This window comes from Oratosquilla oratoria, chromosome 12 (genome assembly GCF_046742065.1).
Source record: "Oratosquilla oratoria isolate Oo_2021 chromosome 12, ASM4674206v1, whole genome shotgun sequence".
In the NCBI taxonomy this organism is placed as follows: Eukaryota; Metazoa; Arthropoda; class Malacostraca; order Stomatopoda; family Squillidae; genus Oratosquilla; species Oratosquilla oratoria.
The window spans coordinates 12,608,576-12,632,177 of NC_134788.1; the positions used below are offsets into that span (position 1 = coordinate 12,608,576).

Sequence of the window (23,602 nt, forward strand, 5' to 3'; positions counted from 1 at the left end):
GAGGTGAATGCAAGGGTAGTGGGTCAGGGGTTGGAGATGATTAAAGAAAATGAAGAAAAGTGGGAGGTGAGCCAGCTGTTGTTTGCTGACAATACTACACTTGTAGCAGAATCAGAGGAGGGATTGAGGAAGTTAGTGACAGTTTGAGGTGTGTGAAAGAAGGAAGCTAAATATAAATGTGGGTAAAAGTAAGGTGATGAGATGTACAAGGGGAGAGAGTGACAGTAGGCTGGAAGTGAGCATTAAGGTTGAGAAACTGGAGGAACTGGATAGTTTCAGATACTTGGGTGCGAATGTGACAGGAAAGGGAGGACTGGAGGTGGAGGTAGAATGTAGATTGAGAAAAGTGAGTAAAGGCCTTGGTGGATTAAAAAGTGTAATGAGAAACAGACATCTGGGAATGGATGCTAGGAGGTTATGTGAAGGAGTGATTGTGCCAACAGCAATGTATGGGGCAGAAACATGGAACATGAGAGAGGAAGAGAGGAGTTTTAATGTGTTTGAGATAAATGTCTGAGAAGTATGATAAGGGTTACTAGGCTAGATAGAGTGAGAAATGAGGAGGTCAGGAGGAGAACAGGGGTGGAAAGGGAGCTGGGAGATAGGGTTGATGAAAGAGTATTAGGATGGTTTGGACACATGGAAAGAATGAGTGAAGAAAGATTAGTAAAAGAAGTGTGGAAGGCGGAGGTGGAAGGAGTGAATATGAGGGGGCATCCTAGGATGAGATGGATGGATGGGGTGAAAGGGGCTTTACAAAAGAGGGGAATGTCTGTAGAGGAAGGACGGGAGAGGACAGTAGGGGTGAATGGAGAAGGGTTGTGTATGGATGAGGCTGTGATGCATGAGGGGGAGTGGGTGGGGGATGGGGGGTGAGGAAGTATGAGAAATAATTTGATGCAGCCTGAAGGGATTTCTCCCCGTCTTCTCCTTTTCTTCATGAGGGGATGGAGGGGGGGGGGTCACTGAATTTATGAAGCAGCCTTGCTGTGGATGTGCTGTGTCTTGCAACACTGCTTCTGACCCAGGGCAGTGGACAGGATGCAAGGATGACCCATCATCCAGGAGGTGCCAAGATAGGAGGGAGGACTGCAACTGGGGCAACTACAAACTGGGGTGCAACTAGAGGAAAACTGGCCAAACTGTACTATGAGTCAAACCCAACTGGCTACAACTAAATCAAAACAGTAACCAAGCAAGTGAATGGCTTTAAAGGTCAACTGAGAAGGTTTTCAGAGTTGGCGAATATTTGCTAGATGCAAGGCTTAGTCACTTTTTGATAAAATAATGCAAAAATAAATCCTAATTATTATGCAATGTGATAAAAATGCCTATCAAAATATCGGTACCGAACGAACTTTTCCTTCGCCAACCTTTGGCTGTTCTCATAAGGCTGTGACGTCAAGCTTGATATTTACATTCTGATGCATGCCATGTGCATGCATTATAAAATGCCATGCTGCACTGCCAACTTGATCGGTGATCTGTCATATTTCGTGAGTTAGCAAGATTATCAAGTGCAGTATTTAGTTTGAAAATGGTTTATAGTCAGGCACGGATCCAGGGGGTGGGCTGAGGGGGCTAAAGCCCCCCTCCCCCCCAATTTGTTCTTCCATGAATCATTGTGTGAATTTTTGTATTTGCCCCCCCCCTCCAAAAAAACAAAAAAAAACAAAAAACAAAAAAAAACAGGAGGTTGATGTTCGTGTGAGATCCTATGAACAATGCTGTGTGTTATTAATGTAATTTGGATACTTTTATTAACAGGTTCAGAAGTTCATACACGTATTTGTATTTCTGTTTTTTAAAGCTACTTTTATTTTTTATTACTTCCATGAGTCCATGTGCACTAACACTACACACGGATCCTGCAATAATTTCTCTCTATGTGAGAGTATACGTGTGCCAGTGCCTTATCACTGACTAGCACAAGCGTGTAACAATATAAAACGAATATACATTCTATTATATGTCTAAAATACAGAAAAATCTGAAAAAACATTATTAAGTTAAGTATACCTCAGACTTCTGATACATCAGACTACTCAGAGGAAGGAATTCAGGTCAGTCCCCCCCAAGTTTTTATCTTGGATCCGCCACTGTTTATAATGTCACCACAAATTGCAACAGTGATTGAACAAAGCAAACATCAGCACTAGAATCTTATCACAAGGTTGTGTGCTTCTTTGCTACCAAGTCCCAGCACTTTTTTTTTTTTTTTTTTTATAAAGCAATGAAAATAAGGCAAGTACATATGTAACTTCAAGAGATGTGATTTCACTATGGTAGTAGGGGGATGAATTCATATTGAAAATGGTAAATGTATGCATGGTGATTGAAAATTATCATAATTAATTTTCCATTTTCAGACTACTACTTACTGCCCTTCATTTCAATGAAAATTCATGTACAAAGCAGAAACATAAGAAAAAAAAAAAAAAAATGGAGAGGTGCAATGGGCTATATCTTATGCCAAAGCCAAAACAGGTGAGTGGCGAAGGAGAAGAAGGTTGATCTAACATATGGTGAGTGTATGAAGCATTACTGTGCTACATGTTGCATCCAAACTGTGAAACTGCATAGGACTTCCTACTGAAGCAATGTGATAAATTCAAAATACCTAAAAATTTGATATTGTTCTGATAATATGACAAACTAAATGAAATGTATAAAACATATATCTTCATTTTTTATTTACACAATACAGTAAAAGCCCTGGTATCCGGCCTTCTTGTATCCGGCACTTCAAATAACCGGCATATTTTTCACGAAAATCGAAAAATTGTGATAAAGATAGACGTATACAAAAAAAGAAAAATAAAAAAAAATCCCGCGTGTGTTTAAAATCCCTGCGCGTGGTTGTAGTTGCTCTCGCCGCCACCAGGGTTTCTCAGTGGTGCTTTCACTTAAGCAGAAGAAGGTGGATATATGTAGAAGATTGAAGAAAGGCGAAAATAGAAAAATACTAAAGGAAGAATACGGCATTGGGTCGGAACAGATCTACAACGTTGACGAGACCGGCCTGTTCTACCACTGTTTACCGACATCTACACTAGCCAGTGAAGCAGAGGAAACCACCAAAAGATTCAAACAAAGCAAGGATAGACTGACGGTGTTACTGTGTACGAACATGGCAGGGACTCATAAAGTCAAATTGTGTGTCGTTGGAAAATACCGGAAGCCACGTTGTTTTAAAAATCTAATATAACTTGCCAGTGGATTATCGCCCACAAAATAACCCATGGATGGACTCAGAAACATTCATTAACTGGCTCAAGCATGTGTTTGTCCCATCAGTGAAAGAAAATAAAAAAATGAAAAGACTTCTAGAGGACAGCAAATTTATTCTCCTACTCGACAACAGTAAAGCTGAGGAACTGAGCAATGGAAACATTTCTATTGTGTATTTACCGCCGAACGTAACAAGTGTGATCCAGCCCACGGATCAAGGAGTGATTCAAAACTTTAAAAAGAATTATCGGAAAAGTTCTATGCGCAAACTAGTTTATTTTGAGGGCGGTAGCATTTCCGAATTCCAACGTAGGCTTAATGTTAAAGATGCTATTTTTATGGAATCGCTAGCTTGGGAGGATGAAAAACAACAAACTCTAATGCGATGTTAGAGAAAATCATATTCGCAAATAATGTTTGAAGATCAGGAAGGGAATAAGAAATTTGAGGGTTTTCCATCGGCAAGAAAGAATCGGTGGTGAAAGAATTGAAAGATGGGTTGTCGCGCTAAACTTTGCATTAGTGACGAAGCGATACAAGTTTGTGTAGATATGGACAGTGACCGAGCAGCAACATTCTCACTTAGTGATGATGAAATTTTACAATCACTTCCCGATGAACACGCGAAAACGACAGAGGCAGATAGTGAAGAAGACGACCCTGAGATGAAAGTGTCGTGGAAGGATGCAGCGAAGGGTCTAGCAGTGTTTGTGAAATTTGCAGAACAGTGCACAAAGAGGAAAAAATTCTAAGCAGAGACATCATATATTTTATGAAAGTTGGTACAAAATTTAGTGAAAGAAAACTCGAGTGTAGAGGTGAATGCACCCTCTCAGCCACCAACACTGAACGCGGCCATTCACAACTCCGTCGTAAAATTATCAGATGATGAATTAGATAACTGGTAATGCTGTGATGATTATAACTGATGTATATTGATTGGATTTACTCTATACTGATAGAATTTACAATATATAGATATGTGGATGTGTTTATTATTAAAGCGAATTAATATCTATTAATAAGTAAAAGAACAATGTAAATAAATGTATTTTTTTTAATATCCCTTCCCGTATCCGGTACGTCTTCGGCCCCATTGGTGCCGGATACAAGGGCTTTGACTGTATATCCAAATTTTACTTGGTGAATTACTGAGGTTGCATTCTGAATATCTGTCATACAATCTTGCAAGAGATGCCAAACTTCAGTCCGCTATGAAAGTTCCTGAACCAGTCTGTTCAAGTATGAAAAACAAGAGAAGTCTGACATCATCCAGAAACAAAGGTCCAGGTTTAATCATCCAACAGGGAATTTTTTTCATATACTAAGGACAAATAGTACTCCGAATATAATTCCAAGAATCTGAACCAAAGTCATAGCTGAAAGGTATTTAAATCCAGTGTATTGTCCATCTGGTGCAGACCATTTTTTCCTAATTTGGTCTGGCACACACTGGACGGGGCAGGCAAGTTCTTTTGGCCAGTTGTTGCAAACACCACTCCACTAAATTATAATAGGTAAGATGTACAGCCTGAAAGAAATAAAAGCACCAATTTATGATAATTCATTTTGCTGTAAATTCATAAAAATATGAATTTTTACAGTCTGCTGAATATATATATTGTTATTTTTCATAATATTTTAAGAATGAATATGATTTTGTATAAGATTAGTAGTTTTTCCTTCAAAACATGACTGCTACCACAATTTCAGTAATATTATTCAAATCAAAAGACCTGGACATGCAAGTGACTCAACAATGGACAGTATGGATGTAACTGAAATACTGTAATGCTACATGCACATGTATAGAACTACTCACTTGTGCAGAGATTGGTCATTTCCAATCAGCCCATTGTCATTGATTCTATACATTGTCAATTCAAGAGCATATGGATTCAGGTAGACAATGAAAATCCTGGGTGCTGGGTGATGCACTGGAATCAGAGCAACACAAGCTCTCTCTGCCCTTTCACTATGACAGAATGTCCACAGCTGCACCTGAAATAGTCAAATTCATGAATTTTAGCAAGGCTATGCAATGGGAAATGGGGGCCTGGGGGGGTTAGCTACTTTTTCTGCAAGCTACAGGTTACCTGGAATAAAGAAGCTGAGCAAATGTTAGAAAATTTAATAAAGAAAAAATTCTGCTTGTTCATAGGCCTATGGCATGAATGCCATAGGACTAACCATGCTAACCTCCTTGCATGAACAGATGAACTATCCATGTGCCTGGTGGTCGTGTGGATGTTTTTCCAACAAAATAAAATCAAAACCAGTGCTGATGGGCATGCTGGGGCCTAGTAGATAGGGTCAGGCCCATCAATGCCTGCTATGTATTAGGCCTACCATTTCATGCCTTCAAACCTTCATCCAACATGTTTGATGACAAACCAAAAAAAATCATGCGTCTGGTCTGGTGTGTGGTTGGTGTGCATTTATGTATGTAAAACGTGCATGCAGTAATGCATTCCGACAAACTCACCAGTCCTTATTCCCTGCTCATTTTGGGTGTTCATCCTCTGAAGATTCCTTGCTCTTGACATGTTCTTCTTTACTTGAGTCTTGTTTGGATATCCAAGTTGGTTTGTACATGTATCCTTGTACCGTACTCACACTGGAACACATGAGGGAATCCAAATTCAATAAAACTTCTTCACTCAATGTGAAATCCCTATCATGTTGCTCGCTGGCCATGTCCAAGAATGTAAACAACAACTCTGACATCATCAGTTGTCCTAGCGATGGAAAATGTACTTTTAAGATCATGCTATTTGGATAAGATCAAGACTATAAAATGCTAGAAATGTAGATTTTAGTGTTCTAACTTCTAAGTTATTTTTATTCATGAAATAACAAAAAATAAAGAAATCCAAAATCTTCTTACTTGACCTTTAAATAGATGAGGCGAATACTGTCATCAACAACTAGTCGTTCATATGCATGGACTGCAAACTAATTCACTCTTGAAAGACCTTACAGGCAAAACCAAGGGAATGCCACACTGGACTCAAAGTGTGTCGGCATCACTTGCATAACTGTTTTTCTGCTGGCTTAATCCAAGCTGTCAGTAAAGTGTGACCTTTTCATCATACAAATCATACAGGAATGGCTCTCTCCAATGTCCCTCCTCATATACCATGTGAGAGAAGTCTTATACGAAAAACCAGAGTCAAAGAGGTCACATTGGAAAGGCTTCTCTCCTGTGTTTGTCTTCATAAGCTGTGTGGGATAACCCTTTTGTGAAAAAGCAGAGTCACACAGGTCACACTAGAAAACCTCTCCTGTGTGGCTCCTCATATGCTTTGCGAGATAATTCTTTCTTGAGAAAGCTGCATTGCACAGGTCACATTGGAAAGGCTTCTCTCCTGTGTGGGTTCTCATATGCTTTGTGAGATTACCCTTTTCTGAGAAAGCAAAATTGCATAGGTCACATTGGAAAGGCCTCTCTCCTGTGTGGGTCCTCAAATGCTTTGTAAGCTCACACTTTTGTGAAAAAGCAGAATCACACAGGTCACATTGGAAAGGCTTCTCTCCTGTGTGGGTTCTCATATGCTTTGTGAGAGAACCCTTTTTTGAGAAAACAGAATCACATAGGTCACACTGGAAAGGCTTTTCTCCTGTGTGGGTCCTCATATGGTTTGTGAGAGAAACTTTTTGTGAGAAAGCAGAATTGCACAGGTCACACTGGAAAGACTTCTCTCCTGTGTGGGTCCTCATGTGCTTTGCAAGAGAATCCTTTCTTGAGAAAGCAGAATCACACAGGTCACATTGGAAAGGCTTCTCTCCTGTGTGGGTTCTCATATGATTTGTGAGAGAACCCTTTCCTGAGAAAATAGAATCACACAGGTCACATTGGAAAGGCTTCTCTCCTGTGTGGGTCCTCATATGCTTTGCGAGATTACCCTTTTCTGAGAAAGCAGAATCACACAGGTCACACTGGAAAGGCTTCTCTCCTGTGTGGGTCCTCATGTGCCTTGTGAGATCACCCTTTTGTGAAAAAGCAGAATCACATAGGTCACATTGGAAAGGCTTCTCTCCTGTGTGGGTTCTCATATGCTTTGCAAGATTACCTTGTTCTGAGAAAGCAGAATTGCACAGGTCACACTGGAAAGGCTTCTCTCCTGTGTGAGTTCTCATATGCTTTGTGAGATCACCCTTGTGTGAAAAAGCAGAATCACACAGGTCACATTGGAAAGGCTTCTCTCCTGTGTGGGTCATCATGTGCCTTGTGAGATTACCCTTTAATGAAAAAGCAGAATCACACAGGTCACATTGGAAAGGCTTCTCTCCTGTGTGGGTTCTCATGTGCTTTGTGAGATCACCCTTTCTTGAGAAAGAAAAATTGCACAGGTCACACTGGAAAGGCTTCTCTCCTGTGTGGGTCATCATGTGATGTCTTAGATGAATCATCATACAGCTGTGCCATAGATGTCACACCAGATCGTCTTCATCACGTGACACATGTGGATTCTATGGATAGCTCTTCCAAAGGAATTGTGATAGTTACCCTCTTCCTGGAAAATATATGATTATAAGATTGACATCTAACTCTTTGAAATTGTGTAATACACTGTAATAGGATTGTGAGTGTTGTGTACACAAACCATTTAATATTCAAGTCCCTTTGTAATTACCATAATGAAACATAAGATAGAAATACTAACAGATATGGTGCTATTATACATTGCCCTCAACTTTTACATTAGAAATATGCTGAAAACCATCCAATAGCTACATGCATATTCACCCCACCACACAAGAAACAAATAAGGAAAATAGAGTCAATAGGTGGCATCAGAAGAAAATTATTGGAATAGATGAAAGACTTCCTGACTGGCAGGAAAATGAGAGTAATGATTAGATATAAATTCTCAAATTGGGAAGAAATGATAAGTGGTGTCCCACAGGGATCAGTACTGGCCCCAATCATATTTGCCATATACATAAATGACATGGATGAAGGAGTAGAGTATTATATGAGTTTCTTTGCAGACAATGTAAAAATACAAAAGAAAGTAAAAACGGAGGAGGATTGCAACTCATTACAACAAGACTTGGACAAGATCTGGAAATGGACTCAAAAGTGGGAAGTGAAATTCAATATCAAGAAATGTAGTCTAATGGAATTTAGAAAAAGTTAAATCAGAATATTGAAAGATTATAAAATTGGTGAAGAAGAGGTCAAAAAGGTAAACTCGGAAAAAGAACTTGGAGTGATGATCAGCAAAGACATGACACCGAACAAGCATATTAACAAAATAGTCAAAGATACCTACAACTTATTGAGGTCAATAAAAGTGGGATTTACCTATTTGGACAAGGAAAGGATAAAAAATATTTCAACTGCATTAATAAGACCAAAACTTGAGTACACAGCAACACTATGGACACCCAGTACCAAAAAGAATATAAAAAAATTAGAAAGAATACAAATAGCAACAACAAAACTGGCATCAACTCTTTCCAAAATGACATATGAACAAAAACTGTCCAAACTGGAATTACCAACTCTGGAACAAAGAAGGGAAAGAGGAGACCTACTATCTATAGAATTATGAAAGGAATGGAAATCTTAGAGAAGAATGATTTATTGAAATGGGACAATGGAAAAACAAGAGGACACAAAAAGAAACTCAAAAAAGATAATTACAGAAGAGATCTGAAAAAAAAAGCTTCCCACACAGAGTGATAGATACCTGGAACAAATTAGACAAAGAAAAAGTGCGTGCAAACATCATTCAAGATTTTAAATAGAAAATTGATGCTGAAAGATACAAAGACAGGTTACCACAAGCATAACTCCCTTCCTGTATAATACAACTAGGTAAATACAACCAGAATGACTAAAATTTAGCTCTGGCTTTTTCATCATGTCATGAGAATTGGAAGTAGGAAACAGCCCAGAAGGCCATAGCAGTCATATTTCAACGTAATTCCACAACATTCCACATCTGTGCTCACAAGACCAAAATCTAAATACGACCAACTCTAGGAAGGTTTATTCAGTTCATCTCATCTGACCCAAATAAGTGATGCAAGTCACATCCATTCAGATACACTGGTAAATGGTGTACCTGTTTTATTATTTCTGAATAATATAAATGAAATTGTAGAGGAAATTTCCTTTTTTTTTTGTCACATTAATTAAAATACCTCTTTGTCTATGAATTGTTTTTATTGCATATACATACTAAAACAACTTCAACAATCATGATGTAATCAGGAAGGAACTGTTATCAGAGGTGCAATCCCAGTAAATGTGAAAATAGCAACAAGACAATGTATAATGTGAGAATTAGTCCTATGACATTTTCAACCTACAGGTCATTTAAACACAGAGGCATTACATACACAAACCCAGTCATCTTCCAGGAAGCCAGTGACTACCTTACCAATTGTGACACTTGTATGATAATACATACATGCATATACCAAAGGCTTTTTCCCCTTCACAAGGAAGATAGCCAGAAAAACAAAGGCATAAAATCCACTCCCACCCAGTCCATCCCCATCCACCATCCTCCTTCCCTCTTATCTTGGTTCCTCCTGGATGACACAGGACATCCACAGCAAGGCCACTTCATTAAATCAATGATCCCCCTCTGTTCCCTCATGCAGAAATGGAGAAGATGGTTTAGAAATCCCTTCAGGATGTGTCAGTTTATTTTTCACACATATTCCCTCACCCCCCATCCTCCACCCACTCCCTTTCATGCATCACAATATCATTCTCCAATCTCCACTCAGCCCTATCTTCTGTCTTCTCCCATTCTTCTTCAACAGACATTCCCCTCTTTCCCAATACCCCTTTTACCCCATCCATCCATCTCATCCTTGATCACCTCTTTACATTCACTCCTTCTACCTCTACCTTCCATGCCTCTTTTACTAGTCTTTCTTCATTCATTCTTTCCATGTGTCCAAACCATCCCAATACTCTTTCATCAACCCTATCTCCCAAACCCTTTCCACCTCTGTTCTCCTCACCTCCTCATTTCTCACTCTAACCAGCCTAGTAACCTCTATCATATTTCTCAGGCACCTCATCTCAAATACATTCATATTCCTCTCTTATATTCCATGTTTCTGCCCATAAAGTGCTGTCAGCACAATCACTCCTTCATACAATCTCCTCTTAGTATCCATTCCTACATGTCTATTTCTCATTACACTTTTTAATCCAAGATATCTAATTGTTTCTCTCAATCTACATTCTACCTCCACTTCCACTCCTCCCTTTCCTGCCATATTCGCACCCAAGTATCTAAAACTATCCACTTCCTCCAGTCTTTCTTCTTTAATACTCACTTCCAGTCTGCTGCCACTTTCTCCTTTGTACATCTCATCACCTTACTTTTACACACATTTATCTTCAACTTGCTTTTTTTGCAATCCTTCCCTCAATCCCTCCTCTGATGCTGCCAAAAGTGCAGTGTTGTCAGCAAACAACAACTGGCTTATCTCCTACTTTTCTCCATTTTCTTTAACCATCTCCAATCCCAGATCCATTACCCTTGCATTTACCTCTCACACCACCCCATTCATGTATACATTGAACAGCCAAGGCAACATAACACATCCCTGGTGAAGTCCCACCTTTATCTAAAACTACTCACTCTTTCCATTTCTGATTTTAACACAAGCTCTACTTTTCTCGTAAAAACTCTTGACTGTTCTTAACAGCTTTCCTCCTATCCCATATATCTCCAATACATCCTGCAGTGCCTTCCTGTCTACCCTGTCATAAGCCTTTTCCAAATCCATAAAGGCCCAAAAAACATCCTTACCTTTTCCTAAAACTTTCTTACATATATGTCTTCCCACAAAAATGTGATCAATGCAACCCTTACCTGTCTTAAACCTACACTGTTCCAAACCAATTACTCCCTCTGTTCCTCTCCTTATCCACTCAATCAAGACTCTCCCATAAGCTTTCCCAACTACACTTAACAAACTGATTCCTCTAAAACTACTACACTCACACTTGTCCCTTTTCCCTTGTCAAGTGGAACTATATAGGCACTCCTCCTGTCCTCCAGCATTCTACCCTCTCTTAAACAAACATTAATTAACCTCACCATCATTTCCTTAATGCTTCCCAGTGCAATTACCTTTTCCTTCCTATTCTCCTTCACATTTAGCAACTCCCTAAAATACTCTGCCCATCTTCCTCTTACTGTTATCTTCCATTATCCCCTCTTCATCTGCACCTTTTATCTTTTCTTCTCTACTTGATTTGCCTCCTTTTCCTCTCTTAATTTCTTTCTGAAACATCTTTTTTTTACTTTCAAAATTTTCTGTAATATTCTTACCCCATTTCACATCTGCTCTCCTTTGTATCCTTTATGATTTACTTCTCTTCTCTTTGTACCTCTCATATGCTTCTCTTGTCCTATTTTGTAACCAATCTGTGAATGCTCAATTCTTCTCTTCTACAAACTACTTTGTTTCCTCATCCCACCACTCAGTACCCTTCCTTCTATTTCCTCCTGTCCTCCTTGTCCCACACGCCATCTTTGCACACTGTGTGATTCCCTTCTTGAACCATCCCCATTCCTCCTCCACTCCTGGTTCTATTCTATCCTTCACTCCTTCCCACCCATCTCTTGGTTTTTTTGTACTCTTCCTTTTCTTTCTCATTTAAGCAGTTCACTTTAAGCACCTCCCTACCTTCTGTCCTTTCCCTCTTTCTCCATCTATCCTCCTCCACTCTCAACTTACCTTCAACCAAAAAATTATCTGATATTCCACCACGCTCTCCTCTTAGAACATGTACATCCTTAACTCTTCCTACTATTCTCCTGGTTACCACTGTACAGTATAGTTCACCAACGCTCTATCTACCACCCTTCCATCCATCCACCACCCTCTCCCATGTGTACTTATGCTTGACTTTCTTCCTAAACACTGTATTTGCTATCATCAATTGTCTTTCTAGACAAATCTCCACCATTAACTCTCCACTACAATTTTTTTCCTGGAACTCCATACTTTCCAACCATTTTGTCTATTGGTTCATTTCCTACTCTAACATTAAGGTTTTCCAATATCACTACATTGACATTTCTCCCCAAATCCTCTATGTAGTCATTTAAATTGATCTAAAAAGCCTCCCTTTCCTCTACACTCTTCTCACTTACAAAAACCTACATTTCCCTTCCCAGTTTCACCTTCATCCACATTAACCTTAAAGAAACCTCCTTTCACTCCATCACACACTTACCTATCTCTTCACTTACTAATATAGCCACCCCTTCTCTCCCTTGTCCTCTCTTCACTCCTGAGATCCTCCCAACTACAACCCAAAACTCAAACTTGCCCCTCCCTTTCAACTTTTACTTAATGCCAACATATCCATCTTTTTTCTCACAAACATGCTGCCTATCTCATCCTTTTTTTGGCTTTTACTCTCATCTGTACCACATCCATGCACATTAAAAGACCCTGGTTGGGAAACTCCCAGACCCTCTTATGCCTTTATTTTTTTTAGCAATGTCCCCTTTCTGGAACTCTTATTTGATATCATTATTATCTTAGTTTAGAAGGTGTCCCTTCCTATTAACATTAATCAATATAAAGTTGGATATTATATGAGTTTTAGTCCCATTTTAGCATTTCCTACCTTGAAGATGACAGCCTAATTGCCAAGATCATTTCATCAAGCAATGTAGTTGAGAGCAAGAATAATTACTGTCCCAAACTCTTCCATGATGCTGAGGAACACACCCCTACATTTCACTGATTTTTGAGATACTATTTAGAAAACAGAGAGACTGGAGTGTTCCTTACAAATAACCTAGAAAACATGGTAAAGATGATCTGAGGTAAGGACTTAACACTGGTCATGATGCTCCTCCCTCTAACTTGCCCTTCAGATGGAATTTTCGAATCCATCACACCACACTGAACATTCAATTACTGCAAAGCACATATCTACAACCAAGACCTACACAAATTCTCAGAAATATCAATTATGCCCTAACAATGTTCATGGAGTGACAAAAACAAGAGAAAATAGTAGCATGCTCATGCTCACATTTTATGGTTCATATCTCCCTGAGTGAGTCAATATTGGTCCTCTTTCTCTCCCAATAGAAGCTTTCATCAACTGTCTTTTACAGTGTTACCAGTGTTATGAGTTTCACCACGGAAGAAAGACCTGTACAAATGGTCCCCAATGTGGTCATTGCTCTGTCCTTGACTCACACCCTACTCTTGATTGTGAATCAGAACTTCATTGTTTCCATATCAGAGAAGCTCACTTAATACATTCTCAACAATGCAAAGAGTACTGTCTTGAACAAGACATTCTTCAACTGGCTAGTCTTGGTAGTGCCAAGCAAGTACTTCAATTTAGACGGATGGATGGTGGGGCAAAGACATGTCTTATCCCTCCATTCCATCAAATAGAGTTGGGGCACCTTCCCACATTTCTCAATCACTAATTCCTCCCCCCCTCCCTCACTCCTATGAGAATCCTGTTTCTGCTATTACAGTTCAGAACAAGTTCTCTATTTTGTAAAATTACACTGTATCATCAACAAATCCCTCCACCTCATCTTTAGCAATGCATTCCATTGCACCCTCAACAAAATCCTCTTCTATACCATTAGCAAAACCCTTAGCAACATCAAAGGCTCCCACAACACAAGCCCATATTGCAGAAGTCCATATTCACACAGATTCCCAATCAAGAACCCATACTAAGGATAGTAAATCAATACAGACACATTTTCAACAACAAAATCTGGTATGCAGCAATTCATTACCAGAATTTGTTGCTAGACCCTTTAATACCCATCCCTCCAAATCCTTTCTCCCCACAAGAGGACAGAGTCCACCAGGCCAGACTGCAGTGCAGCCACCATCCATCCCTTCTAATTTACCACAAGAGGCTTCATGACAGCATTGCATATAATTGTCCAGGATGTAACACTTCATCCCATACTAGACAACACATTATGAAAGACTACACTGTACACAATCATGAATACCAACAACACAAAATACACTATAAAGGATTTGTGGGAAAACCCTGTTCCAGCCATAGTGTTCCTCAGGGAGATGGGACTGCTTGGTTTGACACTCTAGGGAACAACTACTACCTATCATGATGTAAATAAGCTGTACTCAGCAAAAATAGGTTTCCTGAAGAAGCACCTGCTGAATAGGTGCCTTCAAAATGCTCTGCTCTGTTGTGCAGTACATTGCATCTTCATCAAGTGATTTATTGTACTGCATGAATAATTAATCTTAATCAACATCAATCAAGTTATGTATCTTTCTGATTCCATTACGTGTTATGTAAGTAAACTTTTTACATTATACCTCCATTCTATTATCTGTATACAGTATGCAGACACACACACACACACACACACACACACACACTTACGTCGGACGGACGGCGAGGATTGACGTCCTGAAGAAAAAGTGAAATATTCGTGGATCTCAATGCAAAGGAAGTACCTATTGTATTTACGGGGAGGGGATTGCTCGTGGTGTAGTGGGAAAGTGAGGAAAAGGAAGAAGGGGAGGGATTACTGAGGGAAATGAAGAAGGAGAGGACTTGGTCAAGGCAGGCAGACACCATGTAAACAAGCGCGGGCCAGAGCAATTTAGTGACGATGAAGGGACTAACAAAAATGTAAAGATTAGAAACATAGATAAGAGCAGCACAATAGAAGGTGAGGATAATAATTTCCATGGATTTAATGAGGGGGGGGATACCAATCTCCCCCAACTGGCAAAACTGGAGGAAAAACTTGAACAAATGACCGAACATTGGGAGATTAGGTTTGGTAGAATGTCAAAAATTGCGGAAAGGGTTGAAAGATTGGAAGACCTAGAGAAGGCGAACAAAAACTTAACTGATGAAATATAACTAAAAAGACAGTTAAGAGAAGTAAAAGAGGAGAATGAAGAATTAAAAAGGAACAATAAAGACAATAAAGAGGCAATAGCAAAAGAGGCACAGGGGTGGAAGAAAATAAAGAAAAATAGTAAAGTTGCATTTACTGATATAATTAAACAGCAAATGAAAGAACAAACTGAAGACTCAGTTATCAAAGTGATGAGACAGAAGGAGAATATTGTAAGAGACTTGGCAGATAAAAAGAAATGTATTATCATATTAGGAATGGAAGAGAAACATAATCCAGATAGAACCACAAGAATCAATGAGGAAAATGAAAAAGTAAGAATATTACTAGAATTAGTTAAAAAAGATGAACCTGAAATAATGAAACAAATTGAAGAGAAGTTTAGCCCCGGAAAGTATAGTACAGATAAGACCAGACCAATTAAGATTAAATTCAGATCACAAACAACAGCAGAGAATATCTTAGCAAAAACAGGGAAGCTAGCAGTAAGTGAACAATATAAAAAGGTATCAATAAAAAGAGAAATGAATGAAGAGGAAAGAGAGGAAGAATATATGAAAAGGAAAGAAGCTTAAGAAAAAAACGAGACCAGAACGGAGTCAGAAAAACAAGAATTCTACTGGAGAGTAGTGAATATGAAATTGAAGAAATGGACCATAACAAAGAGAAACAAAAAAGAAACAGAGAATACAATGGAAATAACAGAAAGTTAAGAGTATCCTACACAAATATAGATGGATCAATAACAGGACTGAATGAACTGAACGAGTATCTGAAGGAAAAAGATCCGGACATAATGGGAATTGTTGAGACAAAATTAAAAGGTCCACTATCACCCAACAGCATAGGACACAATGCATATAATTATTGGATTAGAAACAGAGAGATAAAACAAAGGGGTGGAGTTATGTTCCTGACTAAGAAGGATATAAACGTGGAGTGTCACATATGGAAAGAACAGAGTAGAGATGATTATGATAGAAGTAGAAGACAGAGATAAGAAAAGCAGAAAGTTTGTAATAAACTATGTGCCCCCAAAAACAGCCTCGTGGGAAGAGAGTGAACATAAAAGTATGTTAGAAGACACAAGAATAACACTAAACAAGATAATGGAAGATGGAGGAAAAATAGTTATGATGGGCGACTTTAATTGCAAAGAAATCTGCTGGGAAGAGATGACCGTAAAAGGTGGAGAAGATTCATTGGGAAATGTTCTACTTGAGATGATTATTGACCACACAATGACACAATAGATCCAAGAGAACACTAGGTATAGAAATGAAGAACCATCGAGACTAGACCTAATAATCACATCAGAACCTGAAATAGTGGAAAAGATAGAATACCAGGCACCAATAAGTAAAAGTGACCACATATTGATAAAACTGGAACTAAATGAGGAAAAATACATGAAAAGAAATTAACAATATAGAAAAGGAAGATTGATGTATGAAAAAACAAATTTTGATAAAATAAGAGAATTCTTTCAAAATGAAAACTGGGAAAGAATACACAAAGAAGATACAACAGTGGAAGAGAAATGGAATATTTTGAAAAAAAAAAAAGGGAGTGGAAAAGTATGTCCCAAGACAAAAACAAGAAAAAGAATATGTAAAGTGCTGGTACAACAAAAGTTGTTGAGTGTTAAAAGACAAAAGAGACAAAGCTTGGACCAAATGGAAAAAAAAAACAAAAGACCTGAAAAATGGAAAATATATACTTGTTATAGAAATGAATATGTACAAGCATGCAGAGATGAATAGAGAAAATATGAAAGAGATGTCATAGAATAATGTAAAGATCAACGAAAACTATTCTACAGATTTGTAAACAACAAACTGAAAAACAAACAAGACTTGGAGAAATTAAGACAAGGAGGAGTTGAATACACAGAGGAAATAGAAATGGCGGAAATTATGAACAAGCATTTTAAATCAGTGTTTACAAGGGAGAATATACAACCTGAAGAGATCGAATGGAAAGAGAAAGTCCCCCCTATGAAAGAAATAGAAGTAATAAAGAATAAGAATGAAATAATGAAACACTTGAGTAATCTTGATGTTAGAAAATCACATGGACCAGATGAAATAGCAAACTGGATTTTGAAAGAATGCAGGAATGAACTGGCAGACAAAATACATAGCATAACAAATAGTTCCTTGAAAGAAGGAAAAGTTTCAGAAGATTGGAAAAAAGCAAATATAGTACCTATATATAAAGGAGGTAATAAAGAAGACCCTACCAACTATAGACCAGTCTCTCTAACAAGTACAATAGCAAAAATTTGTGAAAGAATTATCAAAAGTAAATGGGTGAAAAAGGATTTGGGAGAGAGGGTTGATGAAAGAATATTAGGATGGTTTGGACACATGGAAAGAATGAGTGAAGAAAGACTAGTAAAAGAGGTATGGAAGGCAGATGTGGAGGGAGTGAACATGAGGGGACGTCCTAGGATGAGGTGGATGGATGGGGTGAAGGGGGCTTTGGGGAAGAGGGGAATGTCTGTTGAGGAAGGAAGGGAGAGGACGGAAGACAGAGGTGAGTGGAGAATGGTTGTATATGGATGATGTTGTGATTGCATGAGGAGGAATGGGCGGGGGGGTGGGGGGTGGGGTAGTATGTGTGAGTAAATTTTGACGCAGCCCGAAGGGATTTCTCCCCGTCCTCTCCTTATATGCAAAGGGGGACGGAGAGGGGGGGTCGCCGATTAAATGAAGCGGCCTTGCTGTGGATGTACTGTGTCTTGCGACACTGCTTCTGACCCAGGGCGGTGGGCGGGGTGCAGGGATGACCCGTCATCCAGGAGGTGCTCAGATGAGAGGAAGGGTGGGAGGGGTGTGGAGTGTATTTGGGGATGAAATGGGTGGGAGTGTTTTTATGCCTTTCCCTTTTTGGCTACCTCCCTTGTAAGGGGGAAAAAGCCTTGGTATATGTATGTATGTAAATGGGTAAAATATTTAGAAAAAACAGCGTGCTTAATCCAAGACAATTTGGATTCAGACAAGGACGATCATGCGTCACTAATCTAATATGTTTCTATCCAAGGCTAATAGATACAATACAAGAAAGAGATGGATGAGCTGATTGTGCATTTCTTGACCTAAAAAAAGCCTTTGACAAAGTACCACATAAGAAGTTGCTTAAGAAATTAGAAACTGAAGGAGGAATACAGGGCAAACTGCTTAAATGGATGGAAGACTTTTTGCTAGAAAGAAAAATGAGAGTAGTGATAAGAGACAAGCACTCAAGATGGGATGACGTAATAAGCGGTGTTCCACAAGGAACAGTTCTGGCCCCAATAATGTTTGCTATATATATTAATGATATGGATGAAGAAATTTAAAGTTATATGAGCTTCTTTGCAGATGATGCAAAACTATTAAAAAAAAGTGAACACGGAGGAAGATTGTGAGTCACTACAGAGAGATCTAAATAAAGTACAGGAATGGAGTAGGAAGTGGGAGATGGAGTTCGATACAAAAAAGTGTAGTACAGTATAATGGAATTTGGAAAAAGCAAAAACAGAATAACAGGAGCATATAAATTGGGAGAAGAAGGAATAAAAAAAGTAGAAAATGAAAAGGACCTGGGAGTCATTGTTATGAATAATATGTCACCTGAGAAACATATTAATAAGATTTGTGGAGAAACTTATAATTTAATAAGAACAATCAAAGTGGCATTCACATACCTGGATGAAGAAATGGTGAAGAAAATTCAAATCACTCTGATAAGACCAAGATTGGAATATGCTGCAACGATGTGGTCACCAAGTGCAAAAAAATGTATAAAAAAAAAATTGAAAGAATACAAAGAGCAATTACAAAATTGGCACCAACACTCTCAAAACTATCATATGAAGAGAGACTAGCAAAACTTGAACTACAGACACTAGAGCAAAGAAGAGAGAGAGGAGATTTGATAGCTATTTACAGAATCATGAAAGGCATAGAAATTACTGATAGAGAGAATCTGATAAAATGGGATGACAGAAATACAAGAGGACATGGAAAGAAAATAAAAAAAAGACAGCTATAGAAGAGACCTGAAAAAGAACAGCTTTCCTCACAGAGTAATAGACAGTTGGAACAAGTTAAATGAGAAAGTGGTGTGTGCAAAAACAATACATGAATTTAAAAAGAGTTCAGATAAAATGAGATATGAAAACGGGACCCCACGAGCATAGCTCCCCTTCCCGTAAAATACAACTAGGTAAATACACACACACACACACACACACACACACACACACACACACACACACACACACACACACACAAGGTCACGTAAAGAAAACCAAGAAAGACAGCTATAGAAGAGATCTGAAAAGGAACAGCTTTCCTCACAGAGTAATAGACAGTTGGAACAAGTTAGATGTGAAAATAGTGTGTGCAAAAACAACACATGAATTTAAAAATAGTTTAGATAAAATGAGATGAAGACGGGACACCACGAGCATAGCTCCCCTTCCCGTAAAATACAACTAAGTAAATACACACACACAGATGGAGGGAGTTGAATGTTATATGAATTTATTCACAGATGATGCAAGAATATTATAATATCAACAAATGAGGACTGTGACTCATTACAATCAGACCTGGTTACAATCTGGAAATGGACTCAAAAGTGGGAGGTGAACTTTAATATCAAGAAGTGTAGCATAATAGAGTTTGGTTAAAAGCAAAAACATAATTTAAGAAAATTACAAAATTGGTGAAAATTAAATCAAAAGAGTGCACACGGAAAGGGTCCTTGGAGTGATAATCAGCAATGACATGACACCGGAGACATATAAACTTAACGGTAGGTGAAACATACAACTTACTAAGGTCAATGAAAGTGGCATTTGAATACTTGGATGTAGAAATGATAACAAAAAAATATTAGTCACATTGATTAGACCAAAACTGGAATATGCAGCAACACTATGGACACCCAGTACTAAAAAGAATATAAGGAGACTTGAAAGAATACAGAAAGCAACAACAAAGTTGGCACCAGCTCTTTCCAAATTAACATACGAACAAAGATTATCGAAGCTAGAACTACCAACACTAGAGCAAAGAAGAGAAAGAGGTGATCTGCTGACTATATATAGAATCATGAAAGGAATGGAAATCCTTGACAGAAAATATTGACTAAAAAATGACAATGGAAAACAAGAGTTCATGAAAAGAAACTCAAAAAAGACAACTATAGAAGAGATAGGAAAAAGAATAGCTTCCCACACAGAATGCTGGATATATTGAATAACTTAGATGAAAAAATAGTGTGTGCAAATACTATTCACGATTTTAAGAATAAACTTGATGCAGAAAGATACAAAGACGGGTCACCAAGAGCACAGCTTCCTTCCCGTATAATACAACTAGGTAAATACAACTATGTAAATATATATACATATATATATATGAATATATATATATATATATATACATATATGTATATATATATGTATATATATATATACATATATATATATATATATATATATACATATATATAATGTATATATATATGTATACATATATATATATATATATATGTATATATATATATGTATGTTGAAGTATGTAAGACAAATGAGTGGAAGGGTGGTGAGTTAAACACAGTACATATAGTTTCAGAAAATTAACAGCTTATATAATCCATCCTTGCCGTGTTTCATTTTTGTGCTCATATGTATATATATATGCTCATATGTATATATATATATATATATATATATATACATATATATATATACATATATATATATATATATATATGTGTGTGTATATATATATATATATATATATATATATATATATATATATACATATATATATATATATATATATATATATATATATATATATATATATATATATATATATATATGTATATATTCACACCAAGGGCTTTTTCCCCCTTATAAGGGAGGTAGCCAAGTCAAAAGGCTCACACCCACTCACAGCCATTTCACTCCCATCCACCACCATTTCCTCCCTCTCATCTTAGCTCATTATGGATGATGGGTCATCCCTGTATCCCTCTCACTGCCCAGAAGGGTCAGAAGCAATGCAGCAAGACACAGTACATCCAAGGCAAAGCTGCTTCACTTAATTGGTGACACCCCCTCTCCATCCCCCTCATGTGGAAAAAGAGAAGACCTTAAATCGGGCTTCTACTGTCATACAATGCAAAAGGAGACTTGATCAATTTTGGGCCAATCAGGAGACTAAATTTAATTTTGAGGAAAGTCTTATACTTGTGGACACACCTGGTCAAGGTCAATTGGGAGAGGACCCAGAGGACACAAATCAGAGGCCTGACCTACCCGAGTGATCTGGACATATAGGTCACACGAACTGCACCCAGTATCATTGTAAGATTGCATATGGTAAGGGAAGGTATAACTGCTCATATTATAGTAATGCAATGGCTGCTAATTGATATGACATGGACATGTGGAGTGAATATCAAGAACAATTTCATTCACAAGAATATCATAATCAGTGCACACTAATAAGAATGTAAGAACAATGTAAGCAAATAAGATACATTGATAAGCATGAATAGGTAGGTCAAACACCACCAGAGGCGCCACCGTCGATGACGAGCACAATAGCGCGTCATTTTATGCGCACGCCGTTCAAACGGCCAAATTTACATACCGCGGGAAATTTAATTAATAAAAATGTTGCGTGAGTGTATTTACTACGATCGTAATAAATTTCAAACATTCACATCATCAGTTACATGTCGGTCAATAAAAACATTAGATAAACATGGCGGCCTGCATTCAGCAGTATATCAAAAATTGGTATATGTTTCAACGTAAAAAATGAGCTAACAAATTTATTGTGCGGGCAACTGACCATAATTAACCAAAACTACTAGTATCGTGGATTATTCTAATACCAAAATAAAGTCAGTATGTTACGGTAGAGCTGAGAAATTGGTTGTTTAAATTAGTTTTTTTTTCTATCGGGTCGGATTATCGGATAACAACATCAACATCCATCCCGCCATCGTATCTATCACTGGTGATATGGACCAAACTTCACTCTATTAAGTTTCTTACTATTATGTTATTATTGTAATAGACTTATAGTTGAATTATTTTAAATATTTCCTTTAAAATGTGTGATTTTCATGTAATTTGATCGAAGAGAAGTTACGTTTTCATCCTCCGTAATATTACGGACCACAGCTACGATTCGTCCTGCCCGCTATCTATGATCACTGGTGGTATGGATCAAACTACACTATTAAGTTTGTTACTATTGGGTTATTAGCGTAATACCTTGCATATTATTGAATTATTCAAATTATTTTCTTTAAAATGTGTGATTTTCATGTAATTTTACGGTATTCGTAGCTGTGGTGGGTAATTTTGCAGAGGATAAAAACGTAATTATATGATCAAATTACATGGAAATCACACATCTTATAGAAAATAGGTCAAATAATGCAACCATATGCTAATTTTTTATATAAAATTGTGCCTGTCAGTAAAAACCGTCATTGTTTACGTTTGATCGGCGATCAGTCAGACCGCACGTTTCGGCCCGATTTCCTCGGACAAAATAGGCCCGATTTAATTCCATTCAAAATGCAATATCTCGAGAACTAGGACAGCTAGATGGATAAATCAAATTGCATTATACTCATAGCGACTTTTTCCATCCCATGAGAACTACTTCAGCTCAAATATCAGGAATTCCATTTTCATATTGACCTAGCTAGCATGAAAATCCTTGCCAGTCTTAGTTTTTCTTTTATTTGCTACCAATGTTAATATCTCAATTATCTAAAAATTGCTACCAACATTACTATCATTTTGTGATATTCATATAGGGGATTTAAATAATTAATTCTAAGAGATAAGCCTTAAGAATTGCAGCAGTGAGATCAGACCTGACCTAACATATCCCCTTGGCCTTGGTAAATATAAAGATGTCCACTCATCTCAATTTTTTTTTTAAATAACTATTGACATTACTATTAGTTTGCAGTACTTATATCTGGGGTTAAAACACTCAGAATGATATGAGCTAACCGAATATATAGGTAATTGCAGGTAACAGGCTGGTTAACATCTTAATAAATACCCACACATATACCCCTGCTTAGAATACCAAATACATTACCAAACAGGAATTGAAGTGTAGCAAATGCCAAAAGTAAACACACAACGCATGCACTAAGCTACTTTACCACTATATGATTTCACTTACGAATTTAAGAAAGCCACTTATTTAGCCTGTACAAAACACAGCCACGAAAACAAGCTCTTCAAATAGATGAAAGAGTGCAACTCAAGGGTTGGCTGTCTATAACGTCATATGTAAATAAACAATGCCAGGAACTTGAAGAATACTGGAGTATAACATAAGGAGATAGTCACAATAATGAATTGACGGCAAGGAAATTCTTATTCGGCAAAGCAAAATTATATGTTAAAAAGGACAAACTACAGAAAATGTGGAAAGCAAGAG

At 37.7% G+C, this 23,602-nt stretch overlaps 1 protein-coding gene across 3 annotated transcripts; it reads right to left on the reverse strand.

Moving 5' to 3' along the window:
* Positions 1 to 1,765: 1,765 nt before the first annotated feature.
* Positions 1,766 to 23,602, reverse strand: LOC143030979 (uncharacterized). Of its 3 annotated transcripts, none has more exons than XR_012966960.1 (4): positions 23,342 to 23,602; positions 5,717 to 5,848; positions 5,054 to 5,232; positions 1,766 to 4,762 (listed from the first exon to the last, which is right to left on the reverse strand). XR_012966960.1 is itself a non-coding variant. In XM_076194286.1 (4 exons), the coding sequence occupies exon 1, from the start codon at positions 7,645 to 7,647 to the stop codon at positions 6,502 to 6,504; it is 1,146 nt and encodes a 381-aa protein (XP_076050401.1). In that variant the 5' UTR covers positions 7,648 to 7,847; the 3' UTR covers positions 1,766 to 4,762; positions 5,054 to 5,232; positions 5,717 to 5,848; positions 6,124 to 6,501. The 3 variants fall into 3 exon arrangements, 2 of the variants coding, with proteins under 2 accessions (XP_076050401.1, XP_076050400.1); XM_076194286.1 differs by lacking the exon at positions 23,342 to 23,602 and adding an exon at positions 6,124 to 7,847; XM_076194285.1 differs by lacking the exon at positions 23,342 to 23,602 and adding an exon at positions 6,119 to 7,847.

What these genes read in the sequence shown, in the direction of transcription:
- LOC143030979 (XM_076194286.1), bottom strand. Translation starts at nt 7,647, where the DNA reads ATGATGATTCATCTAAGACATCACATGATGACCCACACAGGAGAGAAG.